The sequence below is a fragment of the Mandrillus leucophaeus genome, unplaced genomic scaffold (assembly GCF_000951045.1).
Source record: "Mandrillus leucophaeus isolate KB7577 unplaced genomic scaffold, Mleu.le_1.0 Scaffold81, whole genome shotgun sequence".
NCBI classification, from domain to species: Eukaryota; Metazoa; Chordata; class Mammalia; order Primates; family Cercopithecidae; genus Mandrillus; species Mandrillus leucophaeus.
In genome coordinates this window covers 2,519,764-2,534,574 of record NW_012108808.1, presented here as the reverse complement: position 1 = coordinate 2,534,574, position 14,811 = coordinate 2,519,764, and the positions used below count along the sequence as shown (strand labels likewise).

The 14,811-nt window shown below is 36.9% G+C and overlaps 1 protein-coding gene across 2 annotated transcripts in view; it reads left to right on the top strand.

The window, feature by feature from the left end:
* The first annotated feature begins 3,661 nt into the window (after window positions 1-3,661).
* The window catches only part of SPOCK3 (sparc/osteonectin, cwcv and kazal-like domains proteoglycan (testican) 3), a 516,259-nt gene continuing 505,109 nt past the window's right edge, over window positions 3,662-14,811 (top strand). The window contains exons 1-2 of one of the 2 annotated variants that reach the window (XM_011967787.1): window positions 3,662-3,814; window positions 4,090-4,278. In XM_011967787.1, the coding sequence (XP_011823177.1) occupies window positions 4,090-4,278 (189 nt within the window). In that variant the 5' untranslated portion in view covers window positions 3,662-3,814. Of the gene's footprint in view, window positions 3,815-3,845; window positions 3,912-4,089; window positions 4,279-14,811 lie in introns of those variants that run through there. The other variant, XM_011967788.1, reaches the window with a different exon arrangement.

Below are 14,811 nucleotides of genomic sequence, written 5' to 3'. Positions count from 1 at the left end.
CATTCTCTCTTTTCCTGCCTTTAATTATAGATGAGTCCTAGCTCTTACTGAAATAGAGAGAGATAAATAAATATGCAACAGGTGGAGAAGGAAAGATATGGGGGCAGAAGAATTAAAGAACATAAACAGAAGATGATTCAGAGATATTTCTACATAAAGAAAAAATATCTAGAAACAATGTAGCTTGATCATTTTCCAGAACTTTGCTTTGCACTTACTAGCTTTGGGATCTTAGGCAGGTAGTGAAGGCTAAAAGGTATCATGCATGTAAATTGCCTGGCTCTGTATCTGGCACATGGGAGATGTGCAATAAATTGGACCTTTCCTGCATATCCTTGTGTTGGTTACAGATAACGGAGTAGCATGCTTTCGTAATTGTTGGGAAAAAAATAACCTATGAAAGACAACTCTGTGTGTGTGTGCACGTTCGTGCACATGCTTGTATGTGCATGCATTTAAAAAAATGGAGTTATATGAAGGTCTTAATAGATCCAACCTCAAAGCCGGTTAGAAATGGATCAGCTGTCATTATGCTTAGCATTTTTCTTTCTAGAGCTGTGGCATGTCTAAAAATGAGGTTAAGGAAACCTACAGAAGAAATAAATTTAATTAAAATAATAGCTATCAAAAATGTTGTTTACGTCTTTGATGATAGATATTTGTGGATTGATTTACTGAATGTTTAGTAGAGAAAGAACTAAAGGGACAAGTACACAAATATGAAGGCAAAGTTCAATCCAGCAGTGGCCCCAGCATTGGCTCTTCATAATGTATCTAAACTATGATTCTGCATCGGGGGCAGAGTGACAACAAAAGGGAATGCTGGGAATCTGAAGACCTGTGTCTTGCTCTGAGTTCCAATTTTGTAAATCATGATCAGAAAAATAAAATCAAGTCCCAGTCCCTGGCACCAGTGTCTCACTTTACCCACCTCATATACTGCACCCCACTTTCTGCTTTTTTGGCTTCCCCAGTTTCTTAGACTGGCTCTCCATCAAACTGGGAAGCAGTCAGTGAAGTATTTCCTGTCTACTCACCTATCTTGACTTGCAAGGCTCCTGACTACTCTTCCAATATCTTACCTCCCTCCTAATCCTCTTCCCTGATTATTCTCTGCTGTGTTTTGCTCTCAGCAAGTTTTCAATGAATCCCCACTGAGGTGATAACTGATAACCAAGGTGTTAACTGAAGTGTGAACTCTCCTAGGATTATTTAAACCTTGAAAGCAGACTGTTTGAGGACAAAAATGTTGATATATAGAGAAATTGACAGAAAGCTTTCCCTGTGATTAGTAACATCACAACATCACACCTTCTAGACTTTGACTCTCACTACTAACATGCCCACTTAGCCTAGACAATGGCAATGGCTTGGAAAGAGAAGCTTAAGGAGCTCTAGGAGGAGTGAGGGTCACTGGACCACACCAAGTCAACACAAATACACCATAGACAGGCTCATTCTGCCTCTTTCGACTTTAGAATTTGAAACTTGCAATTTGCCAGTAAATCCTACTCTACCTTGAGATCTGGAGTTTAAAACGCTATCAAAGGCATTTCTCCCAAGATGCATTCAACTGTCATTGTTTGTTTTTCAACAAATTTCACAACTTGGAGACACCCCTGTGGAGCTGCAGTATGGGAAGCTGCCAGTGAATGCTAGATGTGAAAACATGCTATGAACATCGGTGAGTCAGCCACAAAATAGATGTATTTGCAGGGGGGCGAGAAATGCGGGATAAACATACTATATGTGCTTCCGTAAATCTAAAGGTGACCATGTTGGCCTTACATGGTAGCAATTATTGAGCTAAAATGTACAGCAGATGCTAAAGGGTATGAGTGTTACAGCATCATTCCTCATCAAATATTTTGTAGCTAATAGCAACAATCTTTTTTAAAGGTAAGTTACAAAGGTTAAAAGGTCATTTTTACTCTTAAAATTACTGACTTCTGCCAAGTATCAGTTTCTTGTAAGAAACAATTTCTGTGCTTTCCCTATTAGACTTAAATTTAGAAATAATGAGGTTTTAAAACATGATGAGAAATTCTTATTAAGAAGAAAGTATTTCTTCAAATTTTGAGGTAGAGAGCTAAGGATGAGAGTGGGAGGTCTAAGGACCAGGGGTCAGGAAAAGGTGATAGTGGAGAAAGGACCACCTACTATTGTCTTAATAAATTTACCAAACAGGAATTTAAATATGTAAACTACATGGTAATAACCCTCTGAACAGGCGAAAATAAATATCTTTGAAGAATTAGCACACATCTATATTCTTAAAGTTTCCTGACGTTTGTTTGTGTCAATTAGGGCTCCCATGAATTGCAGTAGTAAGTTCTGTGTTTTTTTCTCCACTAATTTCATTCATCACTGTAGAAATGGGGGGAATTGAGAAAAATATCTTTTTCTGAGTTAAAAATAGTAGTAGAAATTTCTTGCCTATATAAATATTACACATCTATTTCCTACCATACATATTATACATTTATTTTGAAATATACATTAAAAAATAGCAATTAGTATTAATCGTTGAGTTTGGTTGTGTTTTAATATAGATTGAAAAATGTTAGACAAGATTGATATGGAATATGTGTACTGCTGCTATGTGAAAAGCTTCTGAAGTTTTGGAGGCTACAAGAAATTTTCAAAGGTCATAGCTTTGGGAGATGTAGTTTTCGCTGAAATCTCTAATAATTCAAATAGAGATTCATAATGTTATTGCAGTCTATTGGCTTGCAGATATTTCTTGATTTCTGTGTAATATTCACTTCACCTAAATTCTCTAAGTATGAGAGATTCTCTGTATCAGATTTTCTCTCCAGGGGGCTAATTGCCGATTTCCTTCCAGTTTATTTAGAATATGTAGAAAAGACATGGAAAGCCAAGTATTTTGTCATAAATGGAAGTTCGGAATACAAAGCTGGTAAATTGGTGTTCAGGCTTCAAAACTCTCTTCTTATTTTGCAGGAGGGAGACAGTAGGCTTTTGAAGTTTCTGATTCAGGTTCTACGTTCTAAAATACAGTTGCCAGGGAGTTTTTATAAAGGGAAAAATGCAGCTAGAGTATGTGGGAGATATAGGTGTTCTCAAACGCCCTACCTGGTTATGCTGCTTCTAAAAAAAAAAAAAAAAAAAAGAAGAAGAAAAAAAGAAACTGCAACCTTTAACATTAAAGTTTGTTTTCGGTAATAATCCGAAAGCTCACAGCAAACTTTAAATTTTCTGAAATTAAGCAGATCTCCCAAGACCTTGTGGATAGATGGCCTTTCTTTAGGGAGGAGCTGAGTCCAGGAGCTTTACAGGGTAGGAAGTCCAGGTATTCTTATTTGTTGATGCGTAAAGTTGTCCTCAGATCTCATTTCTCACGTCTGCCTGACAACCCTGGAAATTGTGGAGCAGAGGCAACTGCGAGAGATAGTACCCTTTGTGTTAAATCCAGGAGCAGAGAATGAGCAGGCTCTCTCGCGAACATGAGAACCTCTTCTGGAGGGGAGAGGTTACAAAGCAGATAAGGATTCCTAAGCTAGGAGCTAACTCGTCCTCTGGCTCCAGCCAAGCGTCGTATCCGGAGCCAACTGCAGCTGGAGGTGGAAGAGGAAAAAAAACGGAGGTCGAGGAGGGAGGGGGAACGGAGGGGAGTAAACTGGAGATCCGCGCGCGAAGGGAGGGTGGAGATGGGGGGAGCGCGCCGGGCGCAGGGAGCTGAGTGGACGGCTCGAGACGGCGGCGCGTGCAGCAGCTCCAGAAAGCAGCGAGTTGGCAGAGCAGGGCTGCATTTCCAGCAGGAGCTGCGAGCACAGTGCTGGCTCACAACAAGGTGATGTGCCAGGAAGCGGTTTTTTTGCCCGCTCGGGCTGCTGCGGCTGGGGCTTGCTTCCTTATACCCACCTCTTCTCCTCTGGGTCTGCGTGTGTGTGAGTGCCCGGCTTTTGGGGGTAAAGCCTGCGGGGAGGGGACACGCTTGCCTCTGCTTGTCTCCTCCTCCCTCTACCCCCGTCGTTGCTAATGCATGTTTTCCAGGGTCGCCCCTGGCTTCGTACCCCTTATTTGACACTGACATCCCCCCCACCCCCGTTGTGTCTCCTCTCCCAGATGCTCAAGGTGTCAGCCGTACTGTGTGTGTGTGCAGCCGCTTGGTGCAGTCAGTCTCTCGCAGCTGCCGCGGCGGTGGCTGCAGCCGGGGGGCGGTCGGACGGCGGTAATTTTCTGGATGATAAACAATGGCTCACCACAATCTCTCAGTATGACAAGGAAGTCGGACAGTGGAACAAATTCCGAGACGTAAGTGCCGCGCACCCCCATCCCCGGGCACACGCGCGCGCTGCTCCGTGGCGGGGGCCGCGGTGGCCGGGTGTGGGTGGGGAGTGGGCTCCGTTTTCTGAGGAGAGGGATTTAGGGAAGTGCGGCGGCGCAGGGCTGCTGGAGAAGTTCACAGTTCCGCTGCCCCCTCCCAGCTGGTTCAAGGGCTTGCTTTTTGGATGCACAGGAGTTCAGGTCTCACAAGGTTCCCACTCTTCCTCCCCCACCCTGCTCTCCCCTGTGCCCCCTCCCGGCCCACAAAGGTTAGAAAGTGCTGGCTCTACCCTCTCAACTTTTGAATGGTGTTTCTGGCACGGGTAAACACAGCAGATGTGCCTTTGCGATGTATCGCTACTAAAGTAACTAGGATCGATCCCGTCGCTAATGGTCCATTAAGGAATTTGAGGGAGGAGGTAGGAAGATGTAAGATTTATAAATGCCCGCTCTCCAAGAGTGGGAGGATGTTTGGCGGCACCAGTAGGGACTCGTTGAACTGCTCCCGATTACATAAAATTGTCGATCAGATTTGTGCTTCAACATGACTTTAATCCAGAACATGTTTGCAATGTATTTGATTACGTTTTATTCCAAAATGAATCACTGCCTTGAAATCTGCGGGAAGGGGATGCGAGGGTGGGAGGGTTGCAGGTGACAGCGATGAAAGAGTTAAACCATAGACTCCCCTGTGGAGTTTGCAAAAGGGTTATTAAGAGGGAGCCAGGTTTAGACACTTGAAGCCAGTGGCCATGACTTGCCAGTCGTTTTTTCTCACCTGATCTGAATGGAACCCAGTAAGAGCTGCTCACGTACAGAGCGCGATATGACTGGAAGCCTTGAACTCAGTTGTCCCAGTGAGGAGGCCGCCCAGATGGCTGAATAACCACCACCCCAGCCCACCCTTTAAAGCACGGAACGCATGAACTGGAGCAAGCGTGATTCCCAGACACATTGCCAATACTTACCGTGACATTTGAGAGAATTTCTCGTGGAGTACATCTGCACTGCACTACGTGGAGATGAGTTAACTTCTTTCATCAGCTCTGACTCGGTCACCATTTGGGAAAATAAATGGGAGCCTAGGCTAGATTTCATCCTGCCTCCTCTAACCCATTCTCTCAACCTCTCCATGAAGTAGCTGACAAGCCAAACCTAGCAGAGGGATTCCTGAAGGAACACAAATTTTTACTTTAAAATTAGGTTTAGTCATTTGATTGAGAATATTTAATGGAGAACTTTGCCTACATACTTTATGAACAAAGTTTAAGCATATAAGGGGTATGCCCTTATAAAAACATACCCCTTGCATATTTGTTTTAAGTTTACACTAATATTGAGTACAAGCAAAAACGATAGCAAGTGAGATATTCCTAAACCTAAAGAGAATTTGTTTATCACGCCCTCATTTGGCAAAAAAAAAATTGAACATTTTATCAGTATTTGAACAGTGTTTGACATTATGACATTTCATTATTTAATGGCTGCTTTAAAATCTTTTAGAAATGAATTTTTGAAAGATCTCTCAACAATGGGATATGTTTACTAGATAATACTGGTTGCATGCTGTTTTCTATTTGTTTTGGGGTGTGTTTTTTAGTTCTGCTGGATAGTGATAAAATCAACTACACAAGATTCCTCGCTGGCAGAATTGTAAGAGTATTACTATCTTCAACGAGAGCAGAGATAAAAGCTTTCTTCTCTAAAATGTATTTTAATTGTTGAATAACTTGGTCTTCTCTTTATTCAAATTACTTTATTGAATTATTGAGTGGCTTAGGCAGTTTGTGAATGTGTTTGATTTAAACTATTGAGACAAGCTGAGTTGCCTAATTTATGGAGTCAATTTCTATAGAGACAGAATATTTTATTGCTATATCATTTTCAGGTATTGCTCTATGATCTCAAGGAAAAAGTTCATCAAAATTGTACATAAATTTTTCAAAGGATTTACTGATACATTTTAAGCAAATATCTGTTTTGAAGTATATGCAATACCTAAAAATATAATACTGATTTATTGGAAAAACTTTCGTCAGGTTTTAGTGTTACCATTTTAGTAAGACAGTTACGGTTATGTAAAGATGACTTCTGGAGGGAATGGAGCAGATAAATGCTATCATTTTTTAATCCTTGAACCACCTGTTGCTTATTATTAACATGATAAAATGTATGCTGACAGTGTGGTTTCTCAAATAATAATTCCGAATGCATAATATAGAATCCTTATCTGCACCATCCACTCAACTGCTATTTATGCATATTCTTTCCCTTTTGGGGAATCATTAGCTTAATAATCTTTTCTGTAGCTCTCAGGATGTTATTTTTCAGTTGGTTTTCAGCTAGAAGTACGTGGCGATAAGACATTACTTGAAATAATACTATACTGCATGAATCTACCTTTAAATGTTCTGCAGGAGCATTCATATCGCAAATAATGATTTATGTACTCACTTTATATGAGGGCAAAGAAACATGGAATTCTGAACCTCTTATTTGAGAAACAATTTAACTGAAGTACTTTTGTTTTGTGCTTTTTTCCCATAAAATATAATTAATTTTATATATAAAAAAGCCTTGGGAAGCACCAGCATAATTATTGCTTGGATTAATCCTTATGATTATTTTTTTCCTCCTGACTGTTTTACATAATCAGCACTGTTTTACAAGTAACTCCTTAATGAAAGTTTGAACTGTTCCTTCTTTTGAAATACATTTGAAAACTATCTTAAATAATATTTAAAAATACAATTTAGCATTATATTTTAATTGAATAATTTTAAAAATAAATGCTACTCCTTATATATTTTATTTGTAATATAAATATGTAAATATAATTGATTTACAATAAAGCTTTAGGAACAAAGAGAGTGGATAGAGTTACGTGAGAGTAGGTGAGCATAAGAAGTACTGCCATTGAGGCTCATTGTCTCAGTTTCCTCAATATAAATGCTAGAGAAGCAATGAAAGCAAAGACAAGCTTACAATGAATAGGTATTAACACAGGAGAAACAAGCTTATAATGAGTAGGTATTAACATAGGAGAAACCTCCAGTATTTTTGACTACCCTATGCTAGCAATGTCTGTTGAATAAAGTACCTTTGTTGTCCTTTTGAAGGACTCTTGGAGTGTAGGACCCTTAATGCTATAGGCATAAAGAGCTTTCACTGTTTTGAAAATTATTAATTTATGTGGTTATTAGTATACAAATTCTGATAAAGATTTTAATATCTATGTTTTAAGAAAGCATAAAAGTTTCACTTAATCTAAAGATATAGAAAACACATTTAAACATAAGTACAGTAGATAGAACCAGCATGCTTTACTTAGGTTATACTTATGGGATTTTAAAATAAAATAAAATAAAAACTCTCTCGACAATAGTATATATTTATATATTCAGTAGATATACTGGTTACATGCTTTTTTTTTTTTTTTTTGGTGGGGGGCTCTGTTATTAGTGACAAAATTAAGTATACAAGATTCCTCGGTGGAAAAATTGTGGGGCTACCATTACTTTCTCCCAGAGCAGGAGTAAAGGATTCATACATCCCATTCTTGTGAATATATTAGGAGAATTGGAAATCAGGATCATTATGAGGAAACTGAATTATTAGCTCAAGTGGCTTATGTATTGCATATTTCAAATATTTGTATTTTATAGTTTAATTAAACCATACCCTTTATCATGTAATAAATGAGTATGGAATTTGGAACCAGTGAATTAATTAGTAATGCATGGTATAACAACATTATCAAAATTATTATTGATTTCATTGAAATACATGCAGTAATTAGAAATGATAGAAAAAGATAAAATATGAGAAGCCCTCAAATATTGTATTTAGGAATCAATAAAATAAAAACTTAGAAAAAAGAGGAATGATGGCCATGCTAATTTTTAAGTAACTCATATAATAAAAACAGGATTATACCCTTTAATGGAAATTCAAATAGTTCTAGATTAAATTAAATTTGTTTTTCAATAAAAATACCTGGGGCTCATTTTGAACTTTTTGTTTTAAGGAATGGTTACCATTAGTGTTATAGAAACCATAATCAACTTCAGTTTACATTTATTCCTTAAGTGATGTTTAATATCCTTCAGATATATTTAATGCAATAAGAAAGTTCTACAATTTAACTTTACAAATTTAACCTTAATGTAAGCTAAAGGACATGTAGAATATTGAGAAAATATAAAATACAGGCTGACATGTCTCAGAGGCACTCAAATTATAAGTTAACTTTTAAAAAATACCTGATTTGCGGGTGTTGAATAGTAGGTAGGACATTCTTAATTTGTTTTTTCTTTTTATTTGCCTTTTTCATCAAAGGTGAGGTTCTTAAGTGCACAGATTATTTAAGAGATAATGGATGATGGTGAGGGATATTTCCTGGCACTTAGTGGGCTACAGAGGAGTAAAGATTCCCGGGGGTCTATCAACTTCTGCTGTTGTTAGAAAGTAAATACAACCATTTGTTTCTATGTCTACTCCAAATAAAGTATTCTATGGCTGTACAGGTCATTAAAATTCAAACAATGAGAATCTTTAAGGAATGCTCTCTCAGTACTTTATTTAGGTTTATGATGTGCCCTGGTTATATTTCTTGAGTTACAGGCATACTCTTACCGTTGAGGGATCCTCCTTTCTGGCAACAAAGTTTTACCATTATACTTTTCAACAATATGTATCAAAAATAAAGTTAAAGATTTATTAATAATTTGGACATATTTAATAAAGTGAACTACTCTTCTCTCTGTTTAAGAATGCTTTCTCCATAATGGATATCCAATTCTTGTGAAAATGTACGTTTTCAGTGTTTCTCACTATGAAGCAACATTTGTAACTGTGGTAATAATTACCTACATTTCACTATAGTTGAGAACACAGGCATTTCTTGGGAATTCTTCCCAGTTAATTGAGTGCATTATCATGAGTGTTTCTCTCTCTTTCTTTTGCTTTTTTGGTGATTATGAACACTGTGTTTAGTTCTTAAAAGCTTGTGAATATAGTGTATATACATTTGCAGATCAGAGCTGGTGAAGACTGTAGCACGCAATAGTATTTTTGTTGGACTGTTGTTCATATTGTTTAAATCATGGGGAGATTTAATGGAGAGAGGCAATTGACCTCTTAAGAGAAGCAATAAGCAATCTTGGGCAATTCTGGGGCCAGTGAGTAACTACAGCAGCAAGAGGCTAGGCTCTGGCAGCATCCTGACTCTTGTTTTTGTCATCAGGATCCCTAGTTAAGCCATGATCATAGTACAAACTCCACACTCCTATTTTTTTAAACCTGCTACTACAACCACTACCCTGCTTGCGAGTCAGGATTTAAGTTTGGTTTTGTCATCAGGTATCACATGATGGAGGAAGGCAGGTCAGAGAATGTCCGCTGATCTGCTTGTTTCTGGAGGGAATCTTAGCTAGAGCTGGTATCACATTATCAGATTCTCTCAGGAGGTATGAATTGATCACAAAACTTTAGTCGATTTTCCATGGGTTCATCCTAACAGAAATTATAGAGAAGCAAGCCATACTTTTAACTCTCTGGCTCTCAAAACTTCCAATCAATGATGAAAAGTGTAACTAAGTGTAAAAGTGAAAGTAAGAGAAACAAATGACTCTGTCTTTGTATGTTGTCTATGTTTATATGTATTTATGTGTGTAGATTCATGCATAAATGTATATCTACATATATGTGTTATATGTGTGCATGTCAAATTGATAACAGGTTAAATAATCTGAATACAGAGGCAATTATATATTGTGCTATAGATTTTTTGTATGCACCATATATGTCTATAGTTATTACACATAACATGTTGAGTAGAAAGCCAACATCCATCTACCCACCCCCAAAATGTTAAGACATGTTAGGTTTCTTTATTTTGTTTTCTTTTCCTGGTTAAGTTTTCCGCATCTTATAACTTGAGATGATTTCATTTACTGTTACATGTGTGGACACAGTGTGCTTTTCTGTTTCTTACAGCTTGTATGGGATTATATATTTAAACTTTTTAGCTAGATATACAAAAGGAACATCGTGTACTGCTATAGAGCATTTATTTTGCTACTCTGACAGTAAGACTTTGGGGTTGGATGCTTTTAGATCTTATGATTGTGACTCAGAGTGACATTGTATGTTCTTATACAACTTTAGTTTTCAGGATCTGGGTCATAATTTTATTTCATTTTATGTACTTATTTTTAAAGACTGATCTTTGACTTCTATAAATACTATCCAAGTTCTATAAGCTCCTGGAGTATTTATATGTCTTTTTTCATTTATGAAAATCATTTCATCTTTTCTACTCTTTCTACTTCTTCTAGTTTACAGATTTGGACACCCCATTACACTGTGAACTCCTTATAGCTACAGATTGTAGTCTCCCTTCCTCTCCACAATCCTACAATTCACCTAGCATTACCACAATAATTGTCTCGGAGTTATCACTAGAAAATACGTATTAAATGAGATGACATTATATTCAAAATACATTGCCAACTGAAAAATCCTTACCTAAAGGTTTTTTAGAGCTGTGTTGCCTTTTATTGGCCAGTTCAATTTCTGACCACTTCAAGCCCAGTTTTGTAATTTAAGTAAAAATTCAATTTTTATAAAATATAAAGTTGTAAGTATTAAACCACGTTATTCCTATAAGTTCCAAAACATGCCAAAATAGAAATGCCATGTCCAAGCTGTCGTGTCCAGTTTTAGAATGGTCAACAGCAGATGACAATGACATGCATCATGGTGCTCCCTCAGCCAATTGGTTCAATTCTTTTTTCCATAGTTTCTCTTTGACAACATAATTGTGTTGCTCTAACATCTTTAAATATTTTTGCTGCCTAATAGATAATATCAAGCACTGGTGTCTTCCCTTTCTTCTTCAACTACTGAACTTCAATTAATGGTTGTATCGGTAAATCCAGATACTTTACCGACAGTTCAGATTTCTTTCTTTCTCTTCCACCTCACTTACAACTGCCAATGCATTGGTTAGAGAGAGGTTAAGTTCCTGCAGAAAGGAGACCTGAATCAGAGTACCCGAGTAATGATAGAATTCTGTTTCGCAAGCATGAGACCGTCAAGAAGTGGGTGTCCAGGCCTGGGCTTTCAGGGTTACTCCCTCAAGCAAGCTTCTCTATTAATGGCCATTTCCTATCTAACAGGAGGCGTTTAAGAGAAAATCTAGGACAATCACCTTGTGCCAGAATCCACCTGAAAGTCATCACACATTACTTCTACTTGTATCCCACAGGCCTGAACTTAGTTACATGTCAACACCTAGCTACAAGGGATACTGGGAAATTTAGTCTTTGATAGGAATCATCCTCACTAAAAGCAAGCAAACAATACTCAGTACTCAGAGAAAATTTTGGTAACTATGGTATCTGATTATGCTCTTTCAATCATCTAAACATCTCTTGAAAATATTCTCAGTCTCCACCCCTGTGTCCTCTGATGGGAATTTTGTTTTATCATTGCCTGTCCGTTGTTTTCCTCCCTAATCAATCTTTCTTCCAAATTCCATATTATCCCACTATCCTCTTAGCCATGATGGACATGCTTGAGTCGTGCTTGCTTGGTCAAAACTACAACACCTAGTACCTACTGTTCTAGTTGTAGGAGTTTGGTGGTAAGCAGTAGTGTGCTAATTTCTAAAGGGAAATTTCGAAGGTCAAAACCAAAGCAGAGTATCCAAAAAGCTATCATGTTAAGGGGAGCCTGAATCTACATACCAAGACTGTTTTCCTTTAGTGAAATCATTTAGCATGACTTCTGCGAAATATTTTTTGAGCTGTAGATCTTTGGTCATGGGTCTGGAATTCCCTGTGTTAAGGCATTAATGGTGATTGGTGGGCAAGAATCAGAATTTACTTCTCACATCTCTTAAAGAACAGGATACTCTCTTGCTGTTACTGGTGTATTTCCTTGGATGCAGAAAAAGGAAAGTACCACTAATACAAACAACGTTTTGCTGAAATAATACTAGCAGTGACACCCTTGCCAGGTTCATGCAGCTCTTAGGCTTGAAAGCAAAGAAAACAATCTTTTTGGTTCTACTATCTCTGGGACAGTTAGGAAACTAAAACTGCAGCAAATTGGATTTGCCAGAATTCCCATATAGGCTTTACTCTTTAGATTTTTTTTTTTTTTTCTTGACATAGGAGTTTACTGGCAATTAGAATGCCTGAGCTTCTTAACTGAATCATAAACAGAGACGGTGAATTGCACTTTCTATCAGGTTTTGTGTTTTGGAGAGATCCTTGATTTTTCCATCTTCATACTTGCTAAAGAAAAACGTTCATATTTATTTATCATTTTTCATATATATTCGTGGCATGATTATATTGTAAGGGATGATTATATAATTTTGCTTAATATGTTACCCACACATAATTAAATTAATAATAGTAATAATATGGTATACACATATGTAACGTAAAAGGGTAGGTAAAAAGTCTTCGTACAGTTATTTTCCTCTTACAGTCATGTCATTTCTCCCAAAGGATTGATGCTTTCCCTAATATTCTTCCACCAGAAGTCATCTGGCCTTCAATTTTCTGCTCACAAGCTCTTTCCTTTATCGAGGAAATAATGGTCTGAATCAGAAATGTTGTCTCCGACCTCCAAATATATATTGCAGATTTTTCTATTTAGAATTTAAGAATAATGGCCTAATAAAAATTTTTATTCCCTCCTTCAGGAATAGCACCGTTATATTTCATTAGTTCATTTATTGGTTTTAAAAGCATCATGTTGAATAAATAATAATAATCTTAAGAATCTGTATGAGGTAGATTCTTTCTGTTTTTATATGTGGCTTGTATGTTTTGGATACTGTTAAGCCATATTATCACTCTTATTGTAAAACAGAGATAATTAAATTCAGTATTCTATTTTCATAGCTGTTTGATTAGAAAAGTTATTGATTATTTAAATTATGCTATTTCAATATAGAAAAGACAGTTTTGGACAGGTGTGGTGGCTCATGCCTCTAATCCCAGCACTTTAAGAGGCCGAGGCAGGTGGATCTCGAGGTCAGGAGATCGAGTCCATCCTAGCCAACAGGGTGAAACCCTGTCTCTTCTAAATACACAAAAATTAGCTGAGTGTGATGGTACGTGCCTGTAATTCCAGCTACTCCAGAGTCTGAGGCAAGGGAATCGCTTGAACCAGGGAGTCAGAGGTTGCAGTGAGCTGAGATCATGCCCCTGCACTCCAGCCTAGCAATAGAGCAAGACTAGGTCTCAAAAAAAAAAAAAAAAAAAAAAGTTTAAATACCATTTTTATTGCATTTATCTGTAAAATATGTGTGTGTGTGTATATATATATTTTGTTAGATTTGAACATTTGTTAGCTTGGTTTACTATTGACATAATTAGGAAAGGAACTTACATTTGGTATACATGGCTATTTGATACAATCGAATAGCAAGTGGCGTATACAAAAATTGCTTCTTTTTCCACAACATTCTCTTAAGCTTTTTTTTATGTGGATTTAGAATGAATTATATGCTAATGTTTCTATTTTCAGATTGTTATAGCATTTCATCAATGAAATCATCCCACATCTTTATCTACAGTTTTGAATACTCAAGGAAAAATAAACTCTATTTTAACTTTACATACTATTTTACGATGGATTCCTTTTTTTGTCTTATTTTATTATCTGAAAATTCCAACTAACCATGGTAATTAAGTGTAAACACAATGTCTTTAATAGTGCGCTAAACATGTATATGGTAAGCAAGATGGCAAAGATAATGAAAATAAAAAAATATGTGTTAGAAAACTATGGTGTCAGAATTTATAAAGTAAATACAACTTTACTAGATATTTGATGGCAATAATTTTAAAAGATTTTAATTTAATTAATGACTGTTTTTCTAACCAAATTACCTTTAAAAATAAGCTAAATCCACAAATAGTCTATATTATATGTGAATAGGATACTCAAAATTTGACTCGCTATGGCTATAGAGAATGATGATGGCAAAAATGCACTCACCCAAAATATCAAGTGAGGTTAAGTGCTAAAAATTTTATAATAAAAATATAATGACAGACTCTTCCTTGTCTAGAAACTGATAATAATGTAATAATAACAAGCACTTTAATATGGCATATCACATACAAGGATTATTATAAGTTCACTTTTAATTTAATTTTTTAGGAATAGGGACTGGCTATATTGCCCAAGCTGGTCTTGAAATCCTAGGCTCAAGTGATCTTCCTACCTTGGCCTCCCTAAGTGCTGGGATTACAGGCATGATCCACTGTGCCTGACTAGTTTTAAAAAATGTATTAATTAGTAATATACTCATATGAAATGTGCAACTGTTAATCCATTGTGTAGCTGAGGAAACTCAGGGCCAAGATCACACAGCTAGTAAGTATCAGTCAGGGCTGTCTCCAGTAGTAGAATTTTGGCTCCAAAGACTTTATCCTTAAACATAGAAGAGTAATGCTTTCTCATCTGTTAATGCTGTTTTGGGTCTCTGTTATA